The sequence below is a fragment of the Aptenodytes patagonicus genome, chromosome 7, assembly GCF_965638725.1.
Source record: "Aptenodytes patagonicus chromosome 7, bAptPat1.pri.cur, whole genome shotgun sequence".
Lineage (NCBI taxonomy): Eukaryota > Metazoa > Chordata > Aves > Sphenisciformes > Spheniscidae > Aptenodytes > Aptenodytes patagonicus.
In genome coordinates this window covers 61970694-61987439 of record NC_134955.1, presented here as the reverse complement: position 1 = coordinate 61987439, position 16746 = coordinate 61970694, and the positions used below count along the sequence as shown (strand labels likewise).

At 41.3% G+C, this 16746-nt stretch overlaps 1 protein-coding gene across 2 annotated transcripts; it reads right to left on the bottom strand.

Annotated features, from left to right (window-relative positions):
- Window positions 1-73: 73 nt before the first annotated feature.
- Window positions 74-16659, bottom strand: ZFYVE21 (zinc finger FYVE-type containing 21). Of its 2 annotated transcripts, XM_076345546.1 has the most exons (8): window positions 16490-16659; window positions 9373-9423; window positions 7336-7504; window positions 5422-5497; window positions 4627-4718; window positions 3710-3763; window positions 1989-2131; window positions 74-558 (listed from the first exon to the last, which is right to left on the bottom strand). In XM_076345546.1, the coding sequence occupies exons 1-8, from the start codon at window positions 16619-16621 to the stop codon at window positions 523-525; spliced, it is 753 nt and encodes a 250-aa protein (XP_076201661.1). In that variant the 5' UTR covers window positions 16622-16659; the 3' UTR covers window positions 74-522. The 2 variants fall into 2 exon arrangements, with proteins under 2 accessions (XP_076201661.1, XP_076201662.1); XM_076345547.1 differs by lacking the exon at window positions 3710-3763.
- Window positions 16660-16746: the final 87 nt, after the last annotated feature.

Genomic DNA, 16746 nt, shown 5'->3' with positions numbered 1-16746 from the left:
TTCAGGTAAGTCCAATTTGGTGATACTTGGTGAAGTATTTAGATGTTTAAAAAAAAAAGTCAAGTGACTTCTATAAAAGCATATCTAAGGCAGATTTTATTGTACATTGATTTTAAACATTTGGATAGAGGGAAAAACCTGAGATCTATACCCAAAAGCTATTCTCTGCAGAAGAGACAAACACAGTTTGTTTGCTTTTTGTAGCAAACAGTATATATAATTGTTACTATAAAAGTTGTGCTGTACATTAGCTGTAGTGCAGGTCACTTTCATATTAAGTGCCAATAAAGGCTTAACAAAATATACAAAGTCTTAAAAGGTGAGGCTGTTTAAAGCATTAATTGTATACATATTGCACACTATAGTGAATACTCATGGTTCAAAAAAATACTCGTGTTGCATTTGCCAGTTCTTACATAAATGAACCACACTGGAATGAGAAAGGGTCAAGAACAGCAAAAAGCGAGAGGCAGGTCCATGGCGGCTGGTGTCTTCCCTCAAGCGGCCAACAGTTTGCTGTTCTTACTGGTCCCGGGACTCATAAAGGAGTTTTGTTGCCTAACGTGAAGACAAAACGTCATTGCGTTAACTGAAGTTTCACTTACAGCCACCTAATCTCCTTCCTACCCCTCCAAAAATTTCCTTTAAGCCCAAGGCTTTAAGTTCTCCCTCTGCTATCTTCCTTAGTCTAAGGCATTTAACAGCATTCAGTAATTTTTTTTTCAAACTATCCAAGGTTACTTTAAGTGCAGAACCTGAGGGCACTGAAGATTTTAGATCAACTTACATTTGTTTCTTCTTGGTCAGAAGTGACCATTTCTGATCCAAACTGCCTTTGAAAGAGTTAGAAGTACTATTTCTAAGGCTTTGGTAATCTGTCTAAACATACGCCGTAAACAATGTTACTCTGTTCTATATTCCTCCTACCTCTTCTGCTTCCCCCTTGCAAAGTTTTGGGGAGGTGTTCCATTTCTCTCAAACTATAGCATCAACCAACCAACCCCCTGCGATGGGAACAGACATTCCACATGCCACATTGGCATTCTCTACCAACAAGTCCTTTTACATGCCGTTAACGGGGACCTCTGGAAGTCTCACTGTGCTGATCGGTTACGCAAATCCGAGCTACCCAAAACTCCTGTCAAAGACGACAAATCAGTGGGGGGAGGGCGTTACGCTTATCCATAAACTACTGGTTCTCACCATAGTTGTAGGAGTTGCATCGCTTGGGAAAGATGAATTGGGACAGCTGTAAGGAAGTGCTAAATCGTACTCGTGTGGCAATACAAAGTTTGAGTGCGCTGTGCTGAACACAAATGTGGGGTTAGGGGTGGCTGGGGGGCTTAACAACAGTGATAAAGAAGCAAACAGCCACACACTTGCATTTGCAGTCAGCTTATAAGTTACAGCTCTAATTATCAATCAGATGAACAGAGTTCCAGAATGAGTTGGGGTGGTTTTGGGTTTTGTCTCACATAACTTTGACTTATGAAATAAGACTTCAGTTTCATTAGCCATACAGTGCCTAACAACAAAAGATGGAGCAGCCTTCCACAGGGTCCAGCGCCCACCCCTGTTCCTGTTTCCAAAAAATCAACTTTAAACCTTCATAAAGTAGTAAAAACAATTAGCTGAGTTTAGGTTCCAAGGAGTATTTCATAATGCACATTCTTCAGTGAGTAACAAAATCCTAAGGAACCTGAAAGGCTAATTCCTACTTCTTCTCACCTAACGACATACGTAAGATCTTGGGAAACCCTTTGTAGTGCATATCTTCTTCGGGTATCTGAGCATAAAGCTAGAGTCATGTTCCTAACAACCATCCATAGCTTCTGTTTTCTTAAGCAACAAGGCCCTAAAATCCTTAAATAGAAAACAATAATAAAAAGAAAAAAGAGACTCCTAAGGCTGCATACTCTCTTAAGTGCTACTAAGCACCCCACGTTAAGATTTTCTTTGGCTTTCTAAGTTTTGCCTCCTTTGCTTACCTTATGCATAGCTGCCAGCCAGCTTGCTGACAGCTTCTTGTTACAGCTGAAGTCTTCACTGGCTGTAAATTTCATCTGCGTTAGCTCCTCTGATCCTGGTACCTTATACTGCAGAATCATACCTACGGCACGAGTGTTACCTCCTGAAAAAAGAAAGAAACTCTTGAACAGCAACGGGTTTTACCAACGAAGTAACACAACTTCTTCTAGCTAATAAGCATGTTTGAAGAAAACTCTCATTGCTTAATTCAAAGCACTAGCAACTGCAGGTGCACTAACAACTGCCGCACCAGAGGAGGTAGTGACCACGGGTGTTAATGCCAGGCAATGGAATGTGCAGGCTCAGTATTGTTTAATTCTCTCTGGCAATCACTGAGGCAGAACCTGGATAAGCCATCCGGTAAAGCCACTAGCTACGCACGCTAAGAATACCCTTGTGTTTTAATATTGCCACGTCCTCTCTTAAGTAGATGCCACAGTTTCACACTGTAGCCTGCAGTTTGTAAACTCAATTACTAGCATCCGGTTAGACTGATACCAAAGCGGGGATCCTTGCTGGAGCCGAAGGCTGGCATAGCAGTCGCAAGTCCCGCCAAATCTGGCAAAGGGTGGAGGGTGGGAAAGGTGCTTATGCAAGACTAGATGACGACTGGCAACGTCGTTTGCTTCCTGAGGGAAATCCACTACAAAAGACATTGCTCTGACAACAGTGGGATAGCGAGATGGTTGTATCTCTTTCGCTCTAGCTGCACAGAGATTAAGCTAAACCAAAGCAAAAATACAGAAATGAAACAAAAGCTTTGTTCAGAATAGCACACTGATGCTTTACACAGACTTTATGGCATTGCTTATTTCCTGAAGTAGTAGAGCAGAAACTAAGCCCCGGGAACAGCTCCACCAGAGAGAAGGACATGTTTTGCAAACTGTCTGCATGAGAGGGCTCTTGGAGGCCATTACTGCAACATCCAAGAAGCCAAAGACAGACCATCTCGCTCTAAGCAACCTGATCAAGAGCCCGCAAACTGTTTATAAAAGTAGCTATTATCTCCTCTTCTAGGATAAATTGAAATCCAACTTCTTCATCACTCGCTCCCCTGCATCTACCTGGTCAGACTAACACATTGAGGCCCTACTTAAGAGATAAACCAGAGGAAATCAAACACCTACGGCCTTGACCAGTTTCATTTATCCACATTGCCCATGTCTGGCATTCCAGGACATTACTGACTCAGGCAGAACACACCTTACACAACAAGACATCGTATTAATTTTAAAGAAGTGTAAAAGCAAGCCATTAATTATCAGTTTGTTTATTTACTGCAAAACCTTACTGGACGGTACACAAGTAGTATATTATTCATTTCTGGTATACACAATTCCGCACACCTCTCCTGAAGTAGGCGACGTGTAATACTGTGTACCACTAAAGATACTATTTCTCATCTTCCCTTTTCTCTTCCAGCATGGACAATAGCACATGTGGTCTAAAGAAGGCCTCAAATGTTGTAGTTCTCCTCCAAAAAGTTACAAAACATTCATTCTCAGTTTATTAAACAGACAGATGGGAAGGAACAAATACATGTCAGATTCGAACATAACTTGTCTTCGGTTGAACAGCTATAGATCAAGCAAAAAAAACAGCACTGCAGAGGAAGAAAGATGGGAGGGGGGGGTCATGACAACATGCTTAGGTGCGTCATGCTCAAAGGTACTGGTGATACCTTCAGTAATATGCTGGCTCTCCAGAAGGCTGGTGTAAGTGTGAATATCTTTTTCTACCATCAAGAAGGAAGGCGGGCAGGCAAAAAGATAAAGCAGTCAGAAGAGTAGTGAACAAGGAATTATAGGAGCATTAAGTAACTCAGCAACACATCTGGTTGATTTGAACACCCAGGTAAGTTTATTAAGGTTAACATGCCGTACTGACTGAATATTGCACAGCTAGGCTGTCCGATTAGAAAATTCCAGCAGTGACACAGAGGTGTTGCTAAAGAACAATTATTAAAATTCCTGACCTTGTTTGTTCTCATTTCAGTGAAATCATATTCAAGTTCATCCTGAAATACTCTAAAATCTGGTAAGAGATGAGGCAGTAAGTAGCTGCCCTCTGATTCAGATGTCACCAGTTTCATTTTGCCACCCCTTCATCTTGAATGAAATTAAGAAACCATAGTCTAATTATTTATCCCTCCCCCTCCCCCCCCCCCCCCCCGTTTCTCTCTCACTCTCCTCACAATGGTTTGTACCAGTAGAAGAGAAATCTCAGCTGGATTCTGAAATGGAAGCTACCAAAGACTAACAGTTCCCTCCTATGAGCTTTTGAATCAACAGATGTTTATATTTAGCCAAGAGGAAGGATCAGAACAGATGATGACCACCTTTACTCAAGTTTAATCAAGAAGCTCTCCCATATCAGAGCTCTAAGGTAATTTCTCAGTTCTTAGGTTTTCCCCCAAATCCCAGTAGCCACATAGACAGAATAGCGTGCAGTGTGTGGAACCCTGAGAGCAGTTGTAACTAACGTAGTTACACCTAAGTTACCAATAACCTAGAAATGCACTGTCTAGCTCAAACAATAATTACAGCTTCACATATTTTTTTTCTTAATAGTTAATTTGTATTCAATGAAAAAATTTACCTCCAGGAGTAAATCCCTCTGTAAGTATCTGAACAGTTGAAATCTGTATAATTTCAATTTCATAGTGGCTGTCTCCATCCAAAATCAGGTATCTACATAACAGAAGAAAAACATTTAAAAAAAACCCAACAAACTTTTTTCTATGATATCAAGTCCAAATCAAAGGAAAAAAATAAACACAATCTCTCAGTGACTGGCTGTTTATATGTTCCTTGTGGTGGGGAGGGAGAGAAATCAAGCAGGAAGAGTTACTTTTCACTGAAGTTCTTCACTTAAAGGAAAAAAAAAAAAAACAACCACAAAACCTATAGTTCAGTTTGCTTTCAAAATATTAAAAGCATTCTTCCAAAGCTCTGGGGGAAGAAGAGAACACAGAGTCTAAAGTGTTCTAGCCAAAGAAATTACAGGGATGACCAAAGCAATGCTTTGGCTGTAGCGTTAAACAATATGGTGCAGTGTTAGAATCATTCTGAAACAAGCTTTTTTCAGTCGCTACAGATTTTTCCCTGCCCCCCCTTCCTATGATCCCCCAATTAGCTGGCAAAACCACTGTATTCCAGTGGCACCAAGAAGCATTATCAGTGAGCGGAGCTCCACCATTCTAAGGCATTACTGCTAGTAAATTCAAACGAACTTACTTCAATAAAGTTGCACCTATCCTTTCAGCCCGATTACTCTCTCCAATATCCTCACAGCACGTTACTATTACATTTCGTTTAGGTTATTAGATAATAATATAGCTGTAAGTGCAACAATACACAGTTTACAAGTGCGATTTCTATCAGTCTGTCTCACCTCTGATTATTGGAAAGTCGACAAACCATGAGCTCAGATTTGTCAGATGTTCCCAGAGTTACAAAGAATGTAGCACCTGGAAAGACATGTTTTAGTATTCTGATGCAGAGTTTAGGAAGGAACATTCAAGTATCAAAAAGGATAACTAATTTTTACTTACTGCACCTAATACACTGAATTGGGTGAATCAAGAGACTAATTGAAATGTTAAACTGATTAACATCAGCAGAACACTCAAGTATAAAAAGCTGATCTTTAATATCATGTTCTGAGTCACAGGACCTTTCACAATTGCTATGTAATTTCTCCCACATGTTGTAGAAACATAGATAATATCTAAGATGAATCTTTTAAAAATGAGAACAGGTTTGGAGATGGCAAAAATAGGCAATTAAAGACCCTATCTCATCACTGTAATACACACTATTGTTTCAGTATTCAAAAAAAAAAAAATCTGTCAGAAGAATCTAATAGCAGGATGTGACCTTCAGCTCTATGCTTAATAAATAGTAAAGACACCTCTTTTTCATTACTGAAGACTACCTCAGTCTTACTTTGAGGTCAATGAACTTCAGCCTTCATGTTATGTTTCTTCCTGCTCAAAACAGCTCCTTTGACATCGGGAAATTCATCTTAGCTACATTAGTGAAGTGATTCATAACTTTATAAAGCAGACTACACGCCTAACCACTTTATTTCCTCCATGCCTCACGCTCCCTGCATTACCTAATCCCAATACTGTTGGTCTGGGAAATGAAAAAAATAACAACATACAGCCCTGCCAAATGGTCTGCAATCCATCTCCACGGTCTGAACCGTGCAGCCTCAGAGAGCTTCACCTCGCTGTTTATTTCACAATTGTACACAGTCTCACTGACCCCTCAGCATGGACCCCCAGGCTGCTGCTGAAGCGAGAGAGAGAGGCAACAGCAGCGGAACTGCAAAGGACATCACAACCACCATCTCTCCGACCGAGATCCGCAGCTCTACAGTAAGTCAGGAACAACTTCAGACTTGAACTGCGTAGCACAAATGCAAGCAGGATGAGCTTTAAAAAAAAAATCTTCAGTTTAAAATACATTATTTAAAACCTCATGTACACCTTCATCTGCAGAGCAGAGTGAAGAATGGTTTGTGTGTTACAGGGATGAGCATACTCCTTTCTGAACCTAGAATCCCCCCTAGGAACATTCACACTAATCAGAGGTGTGGTTTAGCTCACTGATTATACACATTGGCGTCATGCTGAGAGTTGAGAGCCCATCAAAAGGCACTGAACAATCACAGCATATTTTAAAAACTGAAGACTCAGCTTTCTTAATGTAACTGGAACACGAATTACTGTATTGCATGTAGTTTTAATGCTACGCAAAATTGACCACTCATGATGATCTGCCATCAACCATAGCTGTAGGCCATAGACAAGCCCAAAGCTCACAGATGAAGCCTGGAACAAGCACTGCATCTTGTTAGAAAACATTAAAATATTCTCTATTGTTAAGTATTTTTCATCCTTATTTTATGTCACAGGAATCTGGCTAAAAGATGCATTATTTTAAGAAAAATGCCAACTGCACACACATCTGTTCTCAGAGGTGTTAAAAATTCCTTTGTCTTTAATTAAATCACTCTTTGTAAACATTGACTAAAAAGCGTAAACTTCTCTCTGAATAAACGGATAACACAGAACTATTAACTGGCAAACAAGAAGCACGGCAACAAAGAAGTATTTAAGGGAGATGAAACTGCAGGTTGTCTGACACGAGGCATTACTCTTCCTGTTTATCACATTTGTTCAACACTGCATTTGAATAAATATAAATTAGATCAAACCAGCATATATATATATGTGTGTATATATATATGTGTGTGTGTGTATATATATAAATATAAAAAAAAACATTCAGTCCTTACCATTCATGAGCACTTTAAGCTGTTTGTCATAAAACTCTGTTTCTTTCTGAGAGATGAGGGCACATTCAGCACACTGGCGCACAGGGTCCACAAAGCACATGCGAGGCAGAGGCACTTTTTTACTGCAGCACTTGTCACAGAAGCACTTTCCACACCTTCGGCAGTGATGCTAAGCATGAGAGAACATTTTATTTGTTTACACAGGAAGCTATTGGGGAATAATTTGATAGAGCTACTACATCAAATATCCTCCTCCCCAAGAAACAGATCAGTTTCTCAGGTGTGAAACATACAAGTTGAGGGATAGGGAAAGGAAATTTAACTGCTAGAGTGGTAGAAAGAAACCTCTGAAGATTGAACACAAAGGACTGAGTATAGTATGAGCAACAGCACTACAAGCCTTTGTTGGCACTCTGTAAATGTGCTTCTGAAGCAGACTAGACAAGACCCTGAAAGGGCTTCTCCAGTGTCCAGTAAATCCTTCACCTTACTGTCAATAAAAACACAAGAGAAGAGTGGTTTCTAGATCCCTTCCCACTTCCAAGCAAAGATCTTGGGAAACTTCAACTGGAGATCCTATTCTTCTCCCTTAAAACTTATTCTGAGGTTTTTCCAATGGAAACTTAAAACCTAAAGCTATTTCCCTATCAGAAATACCAGGCAGCATAGTACAAATCCAGTGAAGTTGCAAAAAGCAGAACTAGTGTTGCAATGTGTTTCACAGCTGCTAAATCTGCAACAAGTGGCTTGTGCTCCAAATCACTATTGGGGTGCAACAGTCCCCGCAGGTCTTCCTGACACAAGTTCTCATGTCAGAACAAGTATTCCTAGGCAAGCAGGAACTGATTTGTGGCTCAAAGCAAGTTTGAACAGTTTGATACAAGGAACTGATACACTGCAGTTCTGGTCAGTGTTAGGCTTTCCTTCCAAGTATTATGCAACATTCTCTGGAGTACCCATTTCCCAGGGCTACCTCCATTTACTTCCCAATGCTAATACAAGCGAAACACAGCAGCCTAATGAATTGGTGCTTCTCAATCAAAATGCTCTAACCAACCAACAACCATGCTCTTAACCCATCCAACTAAAGGGTAAAACAAGAACTAGGAGAAAGTACACTCCATGATTTAGGAGTACTAGGATCACAAACTGACATAGGCAGTAAATTGACTATGTCAATGCACTACAAGTCATACTTCCACATCTTTCTTCACTTTCACAAGCGCATGCTAAGAGAGTCTCAATGTAGTTATACAAAGGAATGATATTCCCTGCTAAAAATCATTGTTGCCCTTTTTTGGGAGGCTGCTTTCCTTCTCCATGCAGAAACCCCAGTATCAGCAGAAGGTTTTTCGATAGTAGTATTCCGTACACCAGCATGCATTCCACAGTGACCCGCTTACTTTTATGTAATGAACATAATTTAACTCTTAATGTTAGTGTTTTCTCTTCGTACAGTAAGCCTATTTATGGCTTATATCAACCAAGGCAGTTTATACTTTCTACTTCAATCAGAAATTCCCTTTTCCAAACACGAGATAAATCCTGTTTTACTTTTAGAACAGAAAGAGAATCTGAGTTTTGGTTCTCTGCATTTTAACAATATGGTTCTTTAATGTAAGATTAGAATTCATTACTCCTGAAAACATTTTTGCTTGCATTTCCACAAGTAATTTTATCTCCCAACACACAACTGAATTAGTTGATTTGGTTTCTATGTCAGTACTGACGTTAGCAGCCCACTCCAGCATGAGTTCCTCTAACTCTTCCTTTGAATGTAAATCCTGTGGGTACCCAGTAATTTGGAAAAACCCTGACTATGTATTACACATTGAGCAACAAGAAGAATTTCAAAGAAACAGAATTAAAACAAAAAGGACCTCTACTCAGAAAAGGCAGAACAGAAAGAAAAACTACTTTAAGTTACATCAGACTTTGCATGCTATTCTACTGAACTCTTCTACATTTTAAATCAAAAGAAGTCCATACCAGTATTTTGCAACAGTTAATGCTTTACATTTCATTGATTTCTCTTACCTTTCTAGTTATGAAGTCAAATTTCGTATCACACTGCATACATCTTGGGCACTAGAAAACAGTACAAATTAAGATTAATCTACAAGATTTCTAAACCTTTAATCCTCCTACTGTATACAAAGACTGAGCTTTATATTATGCCGTAAAAAGAAACACCTCCAACAAATTTCCATCCTTTCTCTTTTCACCATGGAAGGTTTTCATTTATTTTAATATTGACGTAGCAAAATAATATCATCCCCATTTGTAAGACAAAAAAAGCTGCCAAACTCATTCACCCTAACGAATACTGCATCTTGCCAGCAGTCAAGACTACATTTCAGAAGTAATACTTAATTATGTTTGGCTATCCAGACAGTCATATGTTCCAGAGTCGACTGTTTTTATGTAAGTTGTTATCCTCATTGCATTATACTGTGATGCTCTGTTGACTCTCTAAAACATTGTTTACTTATTTTAATGCTCTCAATACTTACACATTTTTGAAACATGCTAGGAGATACTTGGTTTTCTTCCAAGCCACTAAGACTTAATTTTTATTCCAGCTACAAAATGTCACTTCCTGAAATATCTCTTTCCTAAAACAAGCTTACACCCACACTCCTCCCAAAAGAAAAGCCAGAAAAAAATTGAAGAAGTTTCCCTCTCGCAACTATGTAGAGTTTAAGGGGTGATAGTTTTGATTTTCTAAACTAGCAGAAGTGATCAGTGATTGTTATGACAATTAAAGTTTTCTATGCAGAAAGTCACCCACCAAAGGGCTGATACTCAGCACTTGGATCACTAGATTTTCACCACAACTTCACGTATTTTTATCCACCATATCAAAAACCACTCTCCAATTGCTCATAAAGTAATTTTTGTTAGATTTATTTGCAAATATTAATGCAAAATTATGACTGACATCTGAATCAGGAGAACATGGTTAGATCCTGTAGTAAGTTTTATAACTCTAGAAACCTAAACTCTTCAAACCAGACTATCTCAGACTACAGCAGAATGTCATCTTAAAAGCATGCCTCAAGCTGAGCAGGTGCTATTTGCTAAGCATGCAGTAATCATTGTTTGCCTTTAATCAACACATTTCAATACTTAACCCTTTATCTTCTATAAATTCTTTCAGGTTACAATAGCTTTTGTCGTCCATTTCAGGGACTTTTGCTTCAGCAGTTACCCAACCACTGTCACAAGTTCAATAACTATAGCCAAGAAAATATTACAGCAGCTAAATTAAAAATTCTCTAGAAACTTTTCATGTTTTTTTGAAGTACAAGATTGTTAATAATTTGCAACAGGTTATATGAAGTGTTCTGACGTCTAAACAAAAGTTTAACAAATTAGAGAGTAACTGCAGTCACTGTAATGGAACATAAATAGCTACTTGCAGTATTTGTTACAATAAGCTATCTGCTTCTAAATCCCACACAAAAGAGAACTAGAAGTGTTCCTGTAGTGTTTCTAACAGCATACTGAATTAAGGCATCCAATCACCTCTTCTCACAATGGCTGTAGAAAAGCTTATTCTAGCACTCACTGATGAATAACCTTCAGCACAAAGTAACTTCAGTATTCCCCAGGTTCCATCTCTGTACCAAGTAGTACTCTACAGATAATACCACATTTTACTCTATACTGATCTTGATTTAGTGTTTTAATTTTTGACGTATGTAGCTTAATAGCTTGTCTGGGAGCAGGACCCAGCAAGAATTTTTGTATACTTTGAATTTACCAGGAGTCTAACTCATTTTCTTAATGAAAACATGTTGGGGTTTTTTTGTCAGAAATTAGAAAGCACAAGCCACAAACTAGGGGAAAAAAACCCCACTCTTCTAAATACTGTCCTAAATAGATTTCATACACAATGTTACGCTAAACATACAAGTCGCTTTTCAGGAAGGAACAAAGTTATCCATTCTCTCTTATTTAATACAAACTCTATAGAAAAATATTTCTGAATTCCAAACCTATCATGGTAACACTGCCTGATACAAAGAGCAGTCATAAATAAACCACAAGTCAAATGGCATATGGTAGCAGGCACTGCAGAATGGGATTTTCCTACAAAAATGTTCTAACACAAGCATGCTCAATACACTGTTCCTTCAAGGCACTTCTGCTTTAAGTAACCAAAATCAAGTGAACCCACTTGCATAATATCAATTACTTTGCCTGGGAAGACATTGCTGTTGAAAAACGTCTTGAAAGGTGAATCCTTCCTATTCATCCATACGCTGACATAATTAGACAGTGCATGAGTACTGAATTAAGCTTTATAGCTTTAAGGGGTTTTTTATCACATTTACAGAGAAGAAAGCATGATGTTTGAGTTACTTTTTGCGTCTTCAAGACACAGGCTTTTTAAAACTACTGCAAATCTGAGTTTTTTGGAAAGTGGAAACAAAAAGATATGAAATAAGAAATTAAATTAAAATGCATGTCATTAGTATATTCATTTCACATACAATCAATGTACCACTAATATCAGATTACTTCATATAGCAAGAGGAAAATGGAAGAACATCCAACAGTTGTTGGATCTCGTTATTCATTTGAAATACTGAGAGCTAGTTCACATGCTCATCAAATCACACCTTGTAACACACCTGACCAAAACAGCTGATGCCAGAGTGGAAAACAACACAATGCAAACATACCGCAGATACGGCTTATGATGCTTTCTGATATTACAACCGTACAGGGCCAATTCATTGCCTGAGCTACACAGGTTTGCCAGCAGTCTGAGCGCAGCTCTGTCGCACAAATAGTGCTGACTCTGAGAGCCTGAGCCAACAGAGGACCCAGCTACATAAAGCTCAGTTCCCTCCCGCAGTGAGCCGGGAGCCCTAGGGAATCACTGTCACCGCATCCATATGCTCCTCTCGCACACCCCAGCTCTTGAGGCACACAGCATTCCTCAGCCGCGTGAAGATCTGGTACACAGCTGGATGTCACGAGGTTTGGCCACCTCTGCATTCCAACGTACAAATTTTGCTCAATTTCTAGTCCAAGATTTCCTTAATAGGAACATCATCAGTTGAGCTCTGCTGGTGATTAACAAAGAAATTCCAGGTTACACAAGGCACATGCAGTAACCAACATTTTAAGCTCTGTCTCAAGTTTACTGATGCTCAGCACAAACTTTCATAATATTATCCACCTCAACCCATTATTTATAATATATAAATAAGACTACCAAAGTTTTCTGTAGTCCTGCTTCAGTCTTACACTTCAAACTCATCAAAATAACTGATATTTTAAGACTGTATAATCTTGTGACATAAAATTTAAAAGTTGAAATATATTTCAATGTCACGTAAGTTTTGCAAAACTACTAACTACCATAATTTTTAGGTGGCTTTACTTTTAAAAAAATAAGCCACTAGACTCTTCCTGCATAAGAAAAATAAAGCTACTTAATTTGTGAGTGTTACTGGCTGCACAGCAGAAGCCAGCATGTTTGAAAAGCCAGATCAACATTTGCTAATACCAGTTTCGTCTTGGACAAAGAAAACGTTTTTTTTAATTATGACTGAGCAAGTGTTCTTGGTGAATGCATTAACTATAACACTGTCTCTTTAAATTTCATTTTATTAATAAAAACAGGGGTTTTATAAGCTTCCCTGTATATCGTGTACCTGCTTTATTTAAGGAAAAAGTTTGTAACGTATTTGGTAATCATTAACCGAAGGCATGTCAGAATTTTAATACACTTTAAGAAATTTAGTAAAATAACTTTTTACAAAATAACAATAATGCAAGATTAAGAATATGAATTAACAAATGCATTTAAAATGTTTGCCTATAACACACTTCCTCTCAATAGCAAGTATCACTGAGTCTGATGCAAAGGCAACATTCAGCCACAAATCAACACCATCACCTAGACCAACAGACTACAGGGGAAAAGTTGAATTTTAAGGAGAATGAATAACTGCAGTACAACTGTAATATAGAATTCAAACTAACACCACACATCAGATATGTATCTAAAATATACAGACTTAATTCTTAAATATATCTAACCAGTTTAAATAAATCCTACCACAATCCTCAAACAACCTGTAGTTGAATTAAGATAGTACTATGTATTAAACTGAGTTAGAAGTACCTTACTTTTTTTAAATGAAGCTAACCAAGGACTACTGAAATATAAAACTACATTTGTCCCCCACAACAACCTTCTCTCTAAACCAGAGAGGTATGGATTTGATGGGTGGACTGTCCGGTGGGTGAAGAATTGCTTAGATGGTCACATCCAGAGGGTAGTGGTCAATGGCTCAATGTCCAGATGGAGACTGGTGACGAGTGGCATCCCGCAGGGGTCCATATTGGGACCAGTACTGTTTAATATCTTCATCAATGACATAGACAGTGGGATCGAGTGCACCCTCAGCAAGTTTGCAGATGACACCAAGCTGAGTGGTGCGGTCGACACGCCAGAGGGACGGGATGCCATCCAGAGGGACCTGGACAAGCTCCAGAAGTGGGCCTGTGTGAATCTCATGAGGTTTAACAAGGCCAAGTGCAAGGTCCTGCCCCTGGGTTGGGGCAACCCCCCGTATCAATACAAGCTGGGGGATGAAGGGATTGAGAGCAGCCCTGCCGAGAAGGACTTGGGGGTACTGGGGGATGAAAAGCTGGACATGAGCCAGCAATGGGCGCTCGCAGCCCAGAAGGCCAATCGTATCCTGGGCTGCATCCAAAGAAGCGTGGCCAGCAGGTCGAGGGAGGTGATTCTGCCCCTCTGCTCTGCTCTGGTGAGACCCCACCTGGAGTCCTGCGTCCAGCTCTGGAGCCCTCAGCATAAGAAAGACACAGACCTGTTGGAGCGGGTCCAGAAGAGGGCCACAAAAATGATCAGGGGGATGGAACACCTCTCCTGTGAAGAAAGGCTGAGAGAGTTGGGGTTGTTCAGCCTAGAGGAGAGAAGGCTTCAGGGAGACCTTCTTGCAGCCTGTCAGTACTTAAAGGGGGCTTATAAAAAAGATGGCGGCAAACTTTTTAGCAGGGCCTGTTGCGACAGGACAAGGGGGAATGGCTTTAAACTAAAGGGGGGTAGATTTAGACTAGATATAAGGAAGAAATTTTTGACGCTGAGGGTGGTGAGACATTCCAGGTCAGGTTGGACGGGGCTCTGAGCAACCTGATGTAGTTGAAGATGTCCCTGCTTATTGCAGGGGGGGTTGGACTAGATGACCTTTAGAGGTCCCTTCCAACCCAAACCATTCTATGATTCTATGATTTCAGAAGCTCAGGGAGAAAACTAATTCCAATGTAACTGTTACACAATTTATATCCACTGATGACGATGTCGGGAATCAGATTTCCAGGTGGTGCAGGTCCGTGCACACAGGGCACAGCAAGTCACTGACACAGCAAAGGCAGACTCCACACAACGCAAAGGGAAACCACTTACACAATAACTGCTCAGACTTTGCTACATGCTCCCTGATAAACACACACCCCATCCGCAACACACCCAGTGCCCCGCACCACACCACGTACGGTGCCAGCTGAGTGGGAGCCCCAGGAGCTGACCACTGACACCTTCAAATGACACCCAGCTCCGGTCACTGAAAATTGTGTGTTACCTACACTTCATATAAGACAGATACCCAGTTGCTACTGATGACAGGGAGGATTTTTTCAATTCTCTACATACGGAAGAGAATAACTTGGGAAAACTCCCACAAGATATTTTAGTAGACTGCTTGTTTAAAATTAGTTGAAAAAGTCACTTTCCAAAAAAGGGTTGTTATTTTGGAGAAAACCAGCAACTGACTTACTAGTCATACAGCTTATGACAGTAAAGGTTAGTCGGCGCTGTAGAAGCTGTGCTAGCAGAGTGAGTCTCCAGATTTATTACTTTTACACAGAACTTTCTGCCTCAAGAGATACCAGGTAGGGGCAAAATTTTCTTCCTCATTCCTAACCAAGGAGTACATAGCATTCCCATACAAAACAGACCAACCACGTCAGTATCTGGCAAAGAATAGCTTTGTTTAATGACTCCCTGCTGAAATTCATATTGGCTCATCTAAAATAAATCTTAATTCCAGTCACAGTTAAACGCACTGGCATGCATCCACACCACCGAACACTGGCAATAAATAAACAAACAAACAAACAATTGATTCCAAGTTGTATTAGCATCTAACTGTAGGGACTGGTAACAAATAATGCATATTACATGAAATTTAATATAACATCATGATCACATAGTTGACTTGAAAAGTATTTCAAGGCAAAGTTGACTGAAACGGTCTATGTTACTCAATACTCGTTTAACACCAAGAACATTCACACCGGGAGCCAGAAGGGCTGTTCTAACTTAGCCTTACTGCCTTAATACTTCACATCTTTTTTTTTTTTTTTAAATCAACATGGTCTTCAGTACTACCTTTATAAGCATTTAAGGAGACAGCTCTACTAAACATTAATGCTGCATAGCTCGCTACACTTTTAACTCATTAAGTTCCTCACTAATTTTGGCGACAGGGCCACACATCCCCAAAGAATGAGCGACGGTCCTATCCTTTTCAGTCCATTAATCTAAGCGAAATAAAAAACCATGGCTTACAACTGAAAAGCCGTACCCGGGCAGGCCTGCTTCACTGCCTGGTCAGTCCGTGAGGCGAGGCGAGCCAAGCCTGCCCGGCGCTCCTCAGCACCGGGCGGGCCGGAGAGGCAGGCGAGCTCCCCGAGCAGCGCGGCGAGCCCCCCGCCCGCCCCGTCGGCTAACGCGGCCCTCCGCGCGTCCCGGCGGCCAGCCGGCACCCCTCGAGCTGCAAAGGGCCCCCCCAGCCGCTCCCACCACCGCCGTGCCCCGGCAGACGGCGACGGTGGAGGGAGGGAGGGAGGGAGGTGCCGGGGAACACGGACGCGCGATAAAGGGAAAGAAGCGCCATCTCAACCCTCGGTTCCCGACCCCCCGGGCCGGTCGCGGCCAGGCGAGACGTGTCTCGGCCGCCTGCGGGGCAGCGGCCTCCGAGGCGGCGAAGACCCCGCGGGCAACCGGCCGCCGAGGGCAGCCGTTGGAGCGCGCGAGCGGGAGCTGTCCCCGCGCAGGGGAGCCCCCCCCGGCGAGGAAAGGGCGGCGACCCGCCCCTACCGATACCTCCTTGTCAGGCACCCAGGGCGGCTCGTCCAGGCCGAAGGGGCTGCGGGCAGAGCGGTGCTCGGGCACCATGCGCAGCCCGCTGGGCGAGCGCACCAGCTTCTTGGCGTCGCGGGCCTCGCAGCCCGACATCTTCCCCCTCAAACTCCGCCACCGCTCCTCGCCCCCTCGGGACTGGCAGCGCCGCTACCCAATGGCCGCCTGGGCCCTTCGGAACGGGCACGGTGCGAGGCCAATAGAAGGCAGCGAGCCGCCAG

Bases quoted from the DNA above. Each gene is read 5' to 3' on its own strand.
- ZFYVE21 (XM_076345546.1), bottom strand. From the start codon at position 16,621: ATGTCGGGCTGCGAGGCCCGCGACGCCAAGAAGCTGGTGCGCTCGCCC. The intron at 4,719-5,421 runs GTGAGACAGACT...TCTGTTATGTAG, and splicing joins CGACTTTCCAATAATCAGAG to ATACCTGATTTTGGATGGAG. The intron at 3,764-4,626 runs GTAAATTTTTTC...TCTTGATGGTAG, and splicing joins AGAGGGATTTACTCCTGGAG to AAAAAGATATTCACACTTAC.